This window comes from Lynx canadensis, chromosome B4, assembly GCF_007474595.2.
Source record: "Lynx canadensis isolate LIC74 chromosome B4, mLynCan4.pri.v2, whole genome shotgun sequence".
NCBI lineage: Eukaryota > Metazoa > Chordata > Mammalia > Carnivora > Felidae > Lynx > Lynx canadensis.
This window is the reverse complement of record NC_044309.1, coordinates 135,225,872-135,240,074: the sequence shown is the minus strand read 5'-3', so window position 1 is coordinate 135,240,074 and position 14,203 is coordinate 135,225,872. Positions and strand designations below refer to the sequence as shown.

At 55.9% G+C, this 14,203-nt stretch overlaps 1 protein-coding gene across 5 annotated transcripts in view; it reads left to right on the top strand.

Annotated features, from left to right (window-relative positions):
* Nucleotides 1-14,203, top strand: part of PACSIN2 (protein kinase C and casein kinase substrate in neurons 2) — a 135,260-nt gene that overhangs the window by 92,482 nt on the left and 28,575 nt on the right. For all 5 annotated transcript variants that reach the window (XM_030320847.1, XM_030320848.1, XM_030320844.1 and 2 more), the window contains exon 2: nucleotides 2,825-2,962. In XM_030320847.1, coding sequence (XP_030176707.1) covers nucleotides 2,903-2,962 — 60 coding nt within the window. In that variant the 5' untranslated portion in view covers nucleotides 2,825-2,902. The remainder of the gene's footprint in view (nucleotides 1-2,824; nucleotides 2,963-14,203) is intronic.

Here is a 14,203-nt window from a genome sequence, read left to right as displayed (position 1 = left end):
CTCGGGCGAGGAGAGCTGGACTCGCCTTGTTCCTGCTGGTCGGCTCAGAGCATGCCTCCTCTCTGAAGCCCTTGCAACTCCATCCAGTGTTACCTGGTTTTGTTACTTGGCGATTCAGGTTCTGGCCCCTAGAAGTCAAGTGTGTCTTTTTGTGCTGTGAGCCCAGTGGCAACCTCTTCTTGGCTCCCAGCACTTAATAGGCTCTTAATAAATCTCGGGCAGAACTGACCGTCCGTTTACGTCTACACCATGTCTGAACCCCAGCCGAGTCTGAGTCCCTCCGGCTGAGCTCTTCAGGTATCGAGTTGCTTCTCCGTCCAGATCCCTGCAGCTCCTCCCTGCAGCTGTTCCCGGAGCTGGCCAGGCAGCCTAGCCAGCGGCCGGATTGGACCACTTTGAGACTTGCCTGAGCCCAAAGCCCAGATATTTCCTGAGGAGCCTGGAGCAGAGACGGCTGGCCTGGGTAGAAGACTTTCTGCCACTGCAAACATGGGCCGGCGTGCTCCCAGGAGGGCCCGGGCCAAGAGCACACGATTGCATAGATGGGGGCGCTGTGGGACGTGGCACCAGGGCCCAGCCAGAGAAGACGGTCGGCCTTTCTGATACCCTGGAGTTAAAATCACACGCTGCCCTGTGATGTTGGAGCGAGGTCCAGCCGGCATGCTGTCAGGAAGTGTGTGCACGTGGCACCCGGGCAACCGCCTGGTTATAGCGTGCGTGAACTTGGAGCACTTGGCTCTGAAGTACCATCATCCGCTCTTTGAATTTATTGGCTGTACAAGTGCTGTGTTCATCTTCGGAAGCTGTGACATCCATCACATGAAGCCTTTTTTTTTTTAACATATATATATATTTTTTTAATGTTTATTTTTGAGACAGGGAGAGACAGCATGAACGGGCGAGGGGCAGAGAGAGAGAGAGGGAGACACAGAATCTGAAACAGGCTCCAGGCTCCGAGCTGTCAGCACAGAGCCCGACGCGGGGCTCGAACTCACGGACCGGGAGATCATGACCCGAGCCGAAGTCGGATGCTTAACCGACTGAGCCACCCAGGCGCCCCTCATGAAGCCTTTTTAATAGCCACTAGATCTTAGGTTATAGGACACCAGATTTATTTAAACTTCAGATTGTTCTTGGAACACATCTTGGTGTGATGGAGAGAACATTACTGTAGCAGACTTGTCAAATGTTTGTCTCTGCCATTCATGACTTGGGTGACTGTAGACAAGTTACTTAGCCTCCCCTCCCTGGGCACCAGTTCTCTCAACTATAAAGTGGAGACAAAAGTAATGATAGTGGTAATTATTACTATCTAATGATGTTACATTGTAATTTACAGTGTCCATAGCGCTCACTGTGGACCATGTACTGTTTGCCTCTGTGTGTCTGGCCTCATTTCACCCTCACTGTAATTCTGTGATGTACGTCCCATAATCAGATAAGGCTGTTGAGGCACAGAGAGGTTGGGTAACTTGCCAACTACTGCCCAGCTAGTGAGTAACAGGTCTGGGATTAGAGCCCAGGTAGCCTGACTCTAGAGCCCGTGTTCCTGTTCCTTACCACGCTTCTGGATTGTTGCTTTGGGGGTTGTAAGAATTAAATGTGGTAGCATATGGAAAAGGGTCCAGAACAAAGTCTTGTACCTTGGAGGCGTAGCAGTGTGGGTCACCCTGCATCCACCCCATCCTGCCTGGTCCCTCCCCGAGCAAAGCTGAAGCTTTGGACTCCTGACTCTGGTCGTGAGGGGAAGTTCCAGAACTCTGGCTGTGTGATCTGGACACAGGGTGACGGGGAGGAGGGCGGAGTCAACTTTTCACCAAGAAGCCAGCGAGTCTCACGTGGCCGTGGACGGGTCATGCATCGCTGTGGTCTGTGCTCGTGAACATCGTGGCACCTCCCTCTAGCAGGGGGTTAGTCACGCCTTCACCCTTGCCTGGGTTTAGAACGCTGCCTCATGACCCAGAAGTGGTCACTTTCGCCTGTTTGTCTTTACTCTAGCTGACCTTCACACTGATGGTATCAGAATAAACTGGTCTGATCTGGGGCCTCAGTGGCTGAGGTGACATTGCCCAACACAGTGGCTGGGGACACACTGCCCAACACAAGTGAAACATGGGGGAGCCTGGGGGTGGAGTCAGGTGGCCAAAGCGGATGGCTTCCACTCGTGTCTGACCGCAGGGCCTAGTCCTGCCCGGTGGGTGGGACAGGCTGGGGCAGGGCGAGTCCAGAGATGCAGGAATTCTGCCTGCTTTCGCTGTTCTCCGCACACGTGCTCTCTTTCTCCAAGCGACGAGGAAGCTTGTTTAGTAAGGTTATCAGTCTGTTGGTCTGAGAACACGAACTGTTCTCCAGAAAGCTCTTTGAGCTCTTCAGTAAGATGTTGAGAAGGTTCGCTTGTTAATACGAAATACACACGCGCACGGGCATATAACACATGCATATATATGTGTTTATTGATTTTCTCTCACCTAAAGGGAACGTTTGAGACTGCTCTGTACTAAGGCAGTAATGGATATGGAAGTCGTGTGATGGCCGTGACTTGCTTCTTACCTTAAGAATTTAAGGGGCGCCTGGGTGGCTCAGTCAGTTAAGCGTCTGACTTCGGCTCAGGTCACGATCTCACGGTCCGTGGGTTCGAGCCCCGCGTCGGGCTCTGTGCTGACAGCTCAGAGCCTGGAGACTGTTTCAGAGTCTGTGTCTCCCTCTCTCTCTGACCCTCCCCTGTTCATGCTGTCTCTCTCTCTCTCTGTCTCAAAAATAAATGTTAAAAAAAATTTTTTTTTAAAAATTTAAAAACCACAATGACGTGCTTTTTCTTTGACAGGTTTGTCTACGGATTTTGAGCATCTGAAGTTGACCTCTGCGCTAAGCATTGGACGCTGCTCCCTCACTGTCTGAAGAGATGTCTGTCGCTTACGACGACTCCGTTGGAGTGGAAGTGTCCAGCGATAGCTTCTGGGAGGTAATGCCCACGCTTGCTTCCTCACGTGTGTGGAGAGCAGGCCGATGGTGCCTGACGGGCCTGGCTTCTCCCGGCCGGAACTGGGGGAGGAGATGAGCGTACCCCAGATAGGCCCTGTCTTCGGGGTCAGATCCAGGTGGCGGCAGGGGTGGCTTGGCTGTCAGTGCAGGTGGTGAGCTGACCTTGCCAGGAAGGACTGATAAAGCAGCGTTTGTCAGGGTCTTAGCGCCGTGTCCATTCTCGGATCTTCGCTTTCGTGCTTAGCCGTGTTGTGACTTGGCTGTGTATGCTCGTTGCGGGGCTTGGCCCGAGAGGCCGCGTGGCTTCTGACTCGTGTGTGGAAAAGTGGACGGCGGTGATGTGACACCATGCTGGGACAGTGCAGGCTGTCCAGGGGGCCGAGCAAACCGCCCTTGAGCTGTCAGAGCATCTTCCCGTGAGTCTAGGCCCATGAGGAACTCCTTCCCTGATTAGAAATTTTGTGGAGGTGGGCGGTGGGGGGAGTTTTGTTTTCTCTGGAAGTCACTCTTCCTGAGCCCATTTACTTTTTTCTGCCTGCTGCTTAAAGGAAAGTCCATTTTTGTTCTTGGGGCAAAACCCCTGGAACTTTCCAGGCAGCGGTGGGCTTAGTGGAGAGAGCACCGGCTTTGCAGTTAGAAAGATCCGGGTTCTGTTCCCGACTGTGCCATCGCTAGCTGTGATTTCGGGCAAGTGGCTTGACTGATAAGAGCCTCAGAATCTTCATCTCTAAAGGGGGGGTAAGGGGCGCCTGGGTGGCTCAGTCAGTCAAGTGTCCACCTCTTGATTTTGGCTCAGGTCATGATCTCACAGTGTGTGGGTTCGAGCCCCATGTCAGACGATGTGGAGCCTGCTTGGGATTCTCGTTCTCCCTCTCTTTCTGCCCCTCCCCCACCGGCGTGCACGCAGTCACCTGTGCGCGCGCACTCTCTCTCTCTCTCTCTGTCTCTCAAAACATATAAATAAACTTAAAAAAATAAAGAGAGGATACTGGCCTTCGGGGAAGCTGCAGGATGAAGTGAGAATACAGACGTCAGCACCCATGTGGGTGCTTTCCAGGCAACAGAGGCGCGAGTGGCGTGAGATATAAGGAGGAAGCGCTGGGGGTTTGCTGGGGACTTGGACGAATTAGTTTTATAAACGGAGATTGAGTAGGTGTATCGTTTTGTCTGAGAACAAACACCATCTGATATTATTGTCTAGTAGAGACAGTGATCACAGGTGCCCAGTGTTAAAAAACGTGAGCAAGAAACTCAAAGTTCTGTTAACACTTTTCTTTCCTATGTGTTGGCCAAAAGGTCATTATTGACTTTTAGCTGAATACTTTATCTTCTGAAAAGTCTGTGTTTCATGAGCAGCTACTACGTGCTAGGTCGTGTGAGACTCCAGTGGGAAATGGGACAGTCCGAGTCCTTACCCCTCAGCCTCCCTGGTGGGTATCCAGGCCAGAGCTCAAATTTCAGTAGCCAGAGAGGTACACCTGCCTCAGGAAACATTCCTCAGAAGGCCCTAAGAGTGACAGGGTGACGACAGAGTCACGGTTGAGTCCGGCCGCCGCAGCAGTGGCTTCCTGGTGTTGTTAGGAATGTCCTCACGGCGTGGGGGTTGTGGGGTGTCCGTGGTGGACTATGTGAAGCTGTGTTGGAACAGGCAGTTACAGAATACGGTCTGGAGGTGCCTCCGGGACAGTGCTGGAATTCAGGACTGCCCCCCGTGCAGGTTCAGGTTCACGGGCAGACGGGTCTCCCTCGCCCCCGGGAGGGAGACTGTGGCCTTGCCAGCTCACGGCCAGCCAGCGATGGCTGTGCGGAGCCCTCCCGTGAGCTCCGGTGAGACCGGGTGCGTCTGGTGGGGACGCAGGTCCTCGTTAGTTTCGACCGTGAACCCGAACTAGACAGAATCCTTTAGCTGTGGGGAAACTTTTTGTTTTGTAACCGTGGTGACATTACCGTCTGGTCCTAATCAGCACCTGCCTTGAGCTGGATGACGGTGCAGAGAGAGGTCGGCACACACAGCGGGCTGGGCCTTGTGAGCCATAGGCCAGGAGGGGCACCGGGACCGGTTCAGAGGTGCGGCCTAGGCCCGACTCCTGGCTCGTCACTAACTACATAGGGGTGGAGGGTGGGGGCGCTTGGGGCAAGTTACTAGTTTTTCTTTACCTCAATTGCCCAATCTGTAAGATGGGGGTAAAAATGGTACCTATATCCCAGTATTGTCGTGAGGGTTCCAGGAATGAGCGTGTGTAAAGTGGAAAGGGGGTTCAGGACAAGTGCTGGCTGGGAGCTCTGTCCCTCCGATGTGGGCGCTGGGGGTCAGCACGCACACAGCACATCACCTGTTCCCACAGGATGCGTTTGGCGGCATCGTTTGAGTTCCCAGTCGATGGCTGAAACTGCTCTGGAGACATCAGGGATCTACATATAGGGCTACTGCAGAAGCCTTCAGCTGCTGCTTTAAAAAAAAAAAGGTCCAGGGGCGCCTGGGTGGCGCAGTCGGTTAAGCGTCCGACTTCAGCCAGGTCACGATCTCGCGGTCCGTGAGTTCGAGCCCCGCGTCGGGCTCTGGGCTGATGGCTCGGAGCCTGGAGCCTGTTTCCGATTCTGTGTCTCCCTCTCTCTCTGCCCCTCCCCCGTTCATGCTCTGTCTCTCTCTGTCCCAAAAATAAATAAACGTTGAAAAAAAAAAATAAAATAAAAAAAAAAGGTCGAAGTTGCCAGTATATAGTGTCAGCATATATTAAATTGAGTGGCTTTAACAGGTCCTGTCGCTGATCGAAGCTCTCAGGCTCCCTGTTAAATTCTTAGCTGCGATAACATCCACGGCCAAGAACATCTTTTGCCCGAAGAATGCTAAGGCCAACGATTTATTTTCTAGGCAGGGTCGGCTCATCGATTTATTTTCTAGGCAGGGTCGGCTCATCTTGTGATGCTGTCTCTGAAATCACTTTTCAGCTTGTATAACTCCATGCTGCCCACCTCCTCCTCCTCCGGGATGGGTGTTCGCTGAAGGGAGGAGCGATCACTCAGGGTGAACCCGCCCCGTCGGGCTCTGAGTGGCGTAGGTGCACGCGGCCAGCTGCGCATCTCTCCAAGCTGCCAGCAAGGTCGCTCTTGCCCACGAAAGGTGTCTTCTCGCTGATGTGACCACAGACCTGTACAAATCTCAACACAGCCTTGTGGTCTCGAGGTGGAGAAGTCCTCATGCTCAGTCTTGCTCCTTTCTGCTGAAAGGTACTCACTGGAGTGGGTCATTCCAGAAACCTTTTCTGCATGCTGGCCATGTGCCTGCGCAGGAGGGACATGACCCCGCCCTCCAGGAGCCTTTGGCTGTGACCTTTGGAGGTAAGCTCCCGTGGGAAGAGACCGACACTAGACAGATCACTGTGTGGGCTGCCGGAAGGCTGGCTGGAGAGCGCGGCAGAAAGTGGGGCTCCCCCTGGGGGAAGGGCAGGAAGGGTGCTTTGGAGGCCTAGCGGGATTGGTACTCACCCCGCACTCACATGTTTGCTAGATGAGCGAACAGGTCCTGATCTGCGGGAGGACAGATCCCCCACAGGAACTAATATCAATGCAAGTGCTTGTGGGTATTTGGAGGGGACATTTTGTGTACCACCCAACACAGAGTGAGCCATTTAGAGAAGAGGGGCCCTGCGGGGAAGGCTCTGGGTGGAGAACGGATGCTGGCCTCCACGGGGTCTGAGGGCCGTGGGACCAAGCCGCAGTCTGCCTCTGGGCGTCGTGGCGTTCAGAGGAGGAGAGCCTGCTGGCTGGAATCACCAGGGAAGGTGTGTGGGGTGGGTAGGGCTGGACTTTGAGTCGGGAGCAGGGAGATGGGGCAGGCTTCTGGGTTGGAGTAAAGTCTGGAGGCCGGAATGAGCAAGGCCTTGCAGAGGGCTGAAGACCGTGAATTCTTTGGAGGCAGGAAGTCATGTGGGATTGGGTAGGTTGGGGCCGAGGGGGGGCTGTTCAGCAAGCGGGTGGCTTCTTCGGCAAGTTGGAGCCTGGCACGTCCCCTCCCCACAGGCTTCCCGGCGGGGGTAGGGGGGCTCGGTTACCTCTGGCAAGTCTTCTGGCTCTGGCTCGCTCCAGAAGCCCGAGGGCCCTCCCACCGTGTCCGCTGCTTCTAGGCCCTGCTCCCGGGTCTTCTCTTTGGCTCTGGGGCCGGTGCACTGAGAGCCTCGGCTGCGAGTTGTGGGGCTTTTCAAGTGTCACCAGTGCTTCCTAGGAGAGCCTGGCCTCCTCTGTCTTCGGGGGCTCCGCACACAAAATGGCGGGTTTGTCACCTGCAGGCCTGCTGCTGCCCGGGTCTCCGAGGACCCCTTGGTGGCCGGGCTGGGAGGGCCTACTGCTAACTTCAGAAACTGGGCTCTGAATCCGCCTCATCCCCGAGGCAGGGGTTCTGCTCAGCCGCCGGTCGTATGTGCGCTTAGAGCTCACATCTCCCCGGAGAAGCCAGGCTGGGGCTGACCCGTACCGCGCGCTCTGTGGGCGCCAAGAGCCTTGGAGGAGAAGAGTATTTGGGGGATGAAGAGGACAGAAGTGTCTTGCTGTAACGTGTTCTGGGAACCTTGGCCCCCGAAGAGTCGGCAGGTGCCTCCTTCACAGAAACCTCCCCCTGCAGCCTCCTCTCGGACTGTGGAGACGGGGTATCACTTGCGGGCGTCTCCACACGCAGCGCCGTTTGGCCTGGAAAGTTGTCCGCGTGGAACGGGGTGTGCTTCTCCCGTTCCTCTAGACGAGTTTCGTAGGTAACATACTCAGAAGATGCCAGTGCCCTGTGTCCGTGGCTTCCGCAGAGCCTGATGGCGGCCACCGTGGTCCAACCCTCGGCTGAGTCCACGGTCTTGAGACCCCAAAGCCAACATTTGCCATGTCAGGCAGTCACAGGGCAGCAGGGGGACGGTGAGCGGAGGCGCAAGACACATGGAAGCAACAACCTTGGTGCTCTGTGGCAGTGACCTATTCCACTTGCTCTCTGGCCACCGCCCTGACGTACGCAGACCTGGACGGAGTTCTCCGCGTGACGGCCTGTCTGTGGGTGCATCGGCTTTGTCGTGATCCCACCGTGCTCAGGCCTAGCTCCCGGCAGGCTGGTGGCAGGCCGTAATTGCCCTAAAGTTTCTAATTCATTCATTCTTTCAGGCAAATTAGTACCTGCTGCGTCATGATGGAAGGTCAGGGCCCTGGCCTCCCCTGTGCTGTGTTCAGTCTGTTCTCTAGCCTGAAGCCAGGGGGGTCATCCAGAAAAGCAAACCTGTGCGATTCCTTGCCCTGGGGATGGGAAGCTTCTGTTTTCTGCATTCACCCTAACCCTCCACGGTGGAGCCATACTCGTTAGCATAACTAAGACCTAAGCCCGGGCTGGCAGCTGCTGAACCACCTGGTCCTTCCTGAGCGGCACTGCCCTGGGCTTCAGCTAAACGGAGCACCCCCAGGCTCCTGTCCACAGGGCGCTGCCTGCCTTCCTCGTGGTCTTTCCTCCAGCCTGATCTCCGTTTCCTTCCAGCTCCTTCTCGAGGCAGCCTTCCCTGACCCCTTCTGGCGGGGCTCAGGCGGCCTTCCCGCAGGCCCATCCAGCGTGTAGTCTCACCGTGTGCGTCTCCCTCTGGGCTCTGAGAACCTGAGGGCGAGGACTCGATTCTCGATCCTCAAATTCTCATGCCTGGGTGCCTGGGACTTAGCACGGTGCCTGACACGCTGAATGATCGCCGACTGGATGCATGAGTAAGTCAGAGAAAGGAAGAGGTTTGATGCTGGGTGGTAAGACCTGCTCTGCTCATAAGCTTGCGTGAAATATTTGGAATTAAAATATGTGTGCAAATAACCACAATAGTGGGCAGAAATCAGTCTTTCGGTGAATAGTTGTAGAGCGCTGCCATGTGCCAGGCCCCGTGCTAGGCCTTGGGGACACGGCGTGAATAAAACAGATACAAGGGCCTTTTAAACGGTCCAGAGCAAACGCTGTGAGGATGCGGAAGAGGCTCCCCTCCCCCCACCCCGAGTGGGCTTGCCAGGGCTGTGTTAGAGGTGGCTCTGGGCGAGCAGGGACTTTTGTCCCCCTGCCCCCGTGTCCCATGCGTGGGTGTGTACTCGCTGCTAAGTCACCCAGCTGTGTGCGCATAAGCTATGTGCTTACGGTCCATGTACTTTTAGCAGAACGTGTTAAAAGGAACGTTAACCGACAACAAGAAGTTTAGAAATGAAAAACGGTGATAACGGCTAGCATTTAATGCACCCGTGCTCTGTGCCAGGCCCCTGCTCTGGCTTTGTGGGTGTTCTCGGTTCTTAGAACTGCCTTCTGAGATGGTCATCTCCACTTTGCAGGTGGAGACAGCGAGGCTCGGGTGGTTGGCGGATGCCCAGCTTCCCAGAAGTAGTCGGTGGCAGAGCCGGGGTTTGGGCCCAGGCGCCTGCCTCTGGAACTGCTCTCTCGCCCCAGCTCTCAGCCTCCCCGGAGCTGCTTACGGGAGAGAAGTGTCCCTTTGCTCTGAGCGCCACACACTTAATGCTTCTGCTTCAGCGTGAAGATGGTTGGGTCCTGTCTGGGCGGACCCTGGCGCCACTGTTCGCGAGCGTGTGACCCTCGGGCTCAGAATAGAGAGACAGCCTGCCCGGGTTCCTAGGTGGACCTCTCCTCCTCGGGATGCTTGCGGGGATTATAGTCAGCCTTCACAGGGCCCAGCCGTGATTCCCGAGCCCCGGGGAGTGTGGCCTCCTCGCTCACCCGTTTCTTGGCCCTGCACGTGCATGTTGCGTACACGGGAACGGGCTTGTGCCCCCTGTCCAAACTGCACGTAAGGAGCCGTTCCTTGAGAGAATCGAACACTCAAGGTGCTTCGCGTGTCCTCTAAAGATAAATTATTCTCTTGTTTGATCTCACTGATGTGAAAGCAACTTGTTTAAGCCATGTAAGATACAACATTTTCCCTTTCTACTCAGTAAATAAATAGAATTACCCAATTTTAGAGCTGGTGGGCTCTTGAATGCTCAATTAGGCCGTGCTGGCTTAGCTCCATGGAGACATTTGTATGCAGACGTTTGGGGCTGGAGCTGAGGGGCCCAGGCCTGGAGTTAGGGTGAGGCAGCCCGTGTGTGTGTGTGTGTGTGTGTGTGTGTGTGTGTGTGTTGTGTGGGGTGGTAGAACCAGGAATTCTGAGGCAGGGGACTCAGGGAGGGGTGGGGGGACTGTGGAAGTGGGATTTGGGGAGGGGCTGGGCCTGGAAGGAAGGGGGCACCGCCTAGAGGAAGTGCTGTTCTCACTTTTCCAGTCCGGCAGTCTTCCCCCCAAGGTAATTTGGCTTTGTGCCTCAGGGGTTCACCTGCTGTCAGCTCTCTAACTGTCCCTGCCCCCTTTCACTGTTAGAGCTTCCGACAACAGCTGCCAGCCAGCCCTGGCTGGCGCACCTGGCAAGACCCGGCTCACCATCCAGGTTACGGCAGCTCTTACGGCAGTGGGGTGCCCCTCGCCCAGCGCCTGCCTGGGGTGAGGGAGACTCAGGGAGGGTAGTGACCTAGTCACTGGGCAGCCGTGTCCTCGTGCTGTTTCCCGGGCACTCGGCTGAAGGGTGAGCGTGTGTGAGCGCCAGGGTGGAGTCTTGGGGGTGATGGCTTGCAGGTGGGGCGTGTGCTGTGCTCGGGACAAGTCCATGGGTGTCGCCGGGCCTTTCCTGACGCTGAGCATCGCATGCTGAGGGCGCAGAGCACAGTGAACCTAGCTGGCCACCCTAGGAGGAGGTCAGCTCTGAAGTAACTTTGTTTAAACGCATCCTTCTTCTCGACAGATGTGTTCTGCCTTTGGAGTTAGACCTGAGAACCGGGATTTCTGGGATTCTGGGTCTTCTTTTTTTCGTTCGTCATTTGGGACATTTAAAGATCGATAAGCAGTTGATCTTCCACGGTGCTGAAGGCTGGGATTTGTGCTTTGAAACTGTCGAGCGGCACAGGGTGCCTTGGCAGGGTAAGGAGCCTCATTTCTTCACCCTCCTACTTGGTGAGCACGGTTCCAGGCACGGCCGGCAGGGCCGGTCAGCATTGGGAGCGAGAGCTGAAAACCGGATCCGGGACCGGAGTGAGGCCCCGGAGTGAGACGGGACTGGTGCTGGGTCAGAGGCAGCCAGAGCACAGTTCGGGCTCCCGGAGCCCCGCCAGGTGAATGACATGACCCCGTTTTGAGGAGGTGGAGCCCGGTGAGGTGAGGGCCGGTTCAGGGGAGCACCAAGGTGGGGAACTCCTAGATCCTCTGGTTCCAGTGCAGGGTGAGTTGGGAGCCCAGATGGTGGGTGAGCCCAGCTGGAAGGCAGCGGGGAGAAGTCAGGTGGAGCCCCGTAGAACGAGGGGCGCCAGAGCACAGCTTGCAAGCAGGCACAGACTCGAGGGTTTTCCAGAGCGAGTCCGCGCTCCCCGGTGCTTTCAGGCGCCCAGCAGATTGCACAACCCTGAAGTCGATGGTGACCCCGTTCGGAAAGGGGGGTTCAGAGTAGGGGCTGGGCTAGGCTGAGACAGGAGGCTCTGCGCTGGCACCGTGGGCCCCCCCCCCCGCCTCTGTGTGCGGGATGTGGCAAATGACGTGCGCCCCACCAGGCACGTGGGTGGGGAAGTGGCGACACCCCGAGGCCCAGGGCTGGAGCACTCCAGGCCTGCCTGGGGCACGGGTAGACCTGGGGCCGAACTAACTCGGATCCTGGGTTTGAAGGAAAGCCTCGTCAGCATGAGTGAAGCAGCCGCGGGGCTCTCTGCTGCTTTCTGCTTAAACGGCTCTTTCCAGATCGGCACGAGTGTCAGTGACATCCGTCATCCCTGGAGGTACTCTCTGGTGGTGCTCCAACAGTCCATTCCTTTTAGTTTTGTGAGGAGAGCTGGAATGGCTCACTGGATTAAGACCTTGGTAAATAAAGGATCACGAGTTACTTCATTGCCCGTGTGTCCAGCTGAGCGCTTAGCAACTTTGCCATCCCTCCCTGTGTGCGTGGAGCGGGGATTCCCGCTCCAGCGGCATTCGGGCATTGAGAGGATCTTACGGGGTGCCCTCTGTGGGCCTGGCCTGGAGGACGGAGAATAAAGGCACGGTCCTTGCCCTCGGAACCCACTGTGTTACCGCATTTGGGCTTGTAGCTACATGTGTCCATACGGGAGTAACGAGGGAGGGTGAGCTGGGGGGGGGGGGCAGTTTCCCCGAGGGGGTGGCGTCTCGTGTGGCTCATGCTCCGTGGGGCCTTGATATTCTGCCTCAAGCCTTCAGAAAGCAGCCTTGCCCCTCAGAGTTCTCTTCTGCTCTTGCCACAGACACCCTTTCCTTCAGGCAACTCTGATGACCCAGGGCATTCCTTCCAGAACTTGTCACCGTCTGTAATTGTGTTATTTATCTGACCACAAACCCCAGGAAGGTAGGGACCACAGAAGTTTGTATCCCTCGTCCCTCCCACAGTTCTTGGCGCAGTTAGGTGTTGATGACACATCGGTGTGTGGCAAGAGGGTGGCACGAGGCTGTCAGAAATTGAGTTATGAGGGCTTCAGGGGCAGCCGGCCAGCTGGTAGCGTTGACAGACCCTTCCATTAGAAACCCTCTAATTGAGAAGGACCCTTGGAGGTCATCTGATCCTGTGCCCCCATGGACAACCTGCGGAAATGGCCCGGTCTTGTCCAGCGATGCCTGAGCCTGGCTAAGAGTGCACCCGACCGGGAAGAAACCGGCCCGTACCGTAAACCCACCCTAGCCCAGTGTGTTTAGTCCTTACGAAATCAGTTCTACTTCTGCCTTACAGCTGAAGGAATAGAAACGTGGGGAGAGAGACCCACACAAGGCCATTTATTTCGGGCCAGGCCCAGATCTTTGCCTCTCCCTCCTGAGAGGCGGCCACGTCAGAGAGGGCTGGGGGCTGGGGGACTCAAACCAGGTAACAGAAGCTCATTCAGCCAATCTCCCCACTGTCTGCAGGCCTGTAGTTAAGGAATCCCAACAGGGTCATTTTTCATCCTTGTCTTTCAGAATGTCCCGGAGCCTCTCTGTGTACTTTATCAGCTTTGGATAAAACATTTGACTCTGATTCCATGGACTTGCCGGGAGGGAGGGACAACACCAAGGGCTTTTCCTTCTGTCTGGTCAGCTCTGCACAGCTGGTTCGCCCTTGAACCTGCCTTTCCAGGATGTGCAAGGAGCAGTTGTGGTGCCTGGGCCTTCAGTGTCCCAGGTTAAAGGGCATAATAAGCCTTCAGGGCGTGAAATCGAGGTCAACTTCGGCAAGCGGTCTTAGTAGTTTACAGATTTGGGGTTCCTGATGAGCCTCAGTGGCACACAGTGGAATCAGGAACAGGGCCCGTATGTTACTTCTCTGTCTTGAACTCTGCTGTGGCCTTCCCTGGGACCCATAAGGCTGGTTGGAAACACACACATCACTTGACATTGACTCGTTAAGTCTTGGCTTTACTCTCTCTCTTCTCAGCCCGAGGAAGGTTCTGGAAGGCGGGCTCTTCCTTTTTCTGGCTGCACGATCGTGGGTGACTCTGCCTCTTTAGACCCCAGTTTCCTTTCCTATAAAATGGAAACACTAATGGTATCCACTGCTGAGGATTGTCACAGGAGGGGACACATGTAGAGCTGTTTTACACTGCCTGGCACAGCATTGACATGCTCTTTTATGATGCTGCTGCTGCTGCTGAGAAACACTCATTGTGATGCCCGTGGCCAGCGGCTTGCAGTCCGGCTGGGGCAGGGAGGCGGCGAACATGCACGATCGTGACCCATGTGGGTCGAGCTGTGGCTGCAGGCCATGGGGACAGTGTTTGGAAGGGCTCTCGTGGCCCCCACGTGGACCAGCAAGCAGGAGCCTGTGGTGGGGAATTGGCCCCACCTGTCTGCAAGTGCAGGTGCTACAGGTGCTCCCCCTTGGTGGTCCTGCAGGGACAGCTGGTCTCAGGGAAGCCTCCCTGGGGAAGACAAGCTGCGCCTCATTAGACAGCTGGGACTGGTAGGTGGGATGCGACCCAACACCCACGTCCTTCACCATCTCTCTCCCTGCCTTTGACACTAGTCCCTTCCCTTCTCTAGTGTCGTGGCTTGTGTTAGCCCGGGTTCTCGTAAACTTGATAGCCTTGCTTTGTGTGCGGCTGTTTTTAATTCACACCGAGGCTGTCATGCTGCCCACCGTTGCCGTTCTGTTTCCTTCTGTTCGTGAGGTCCGTGCAGGTCACAAGGTCTGTACCCCAGTCCTGCACTTTTCCCGCCGCT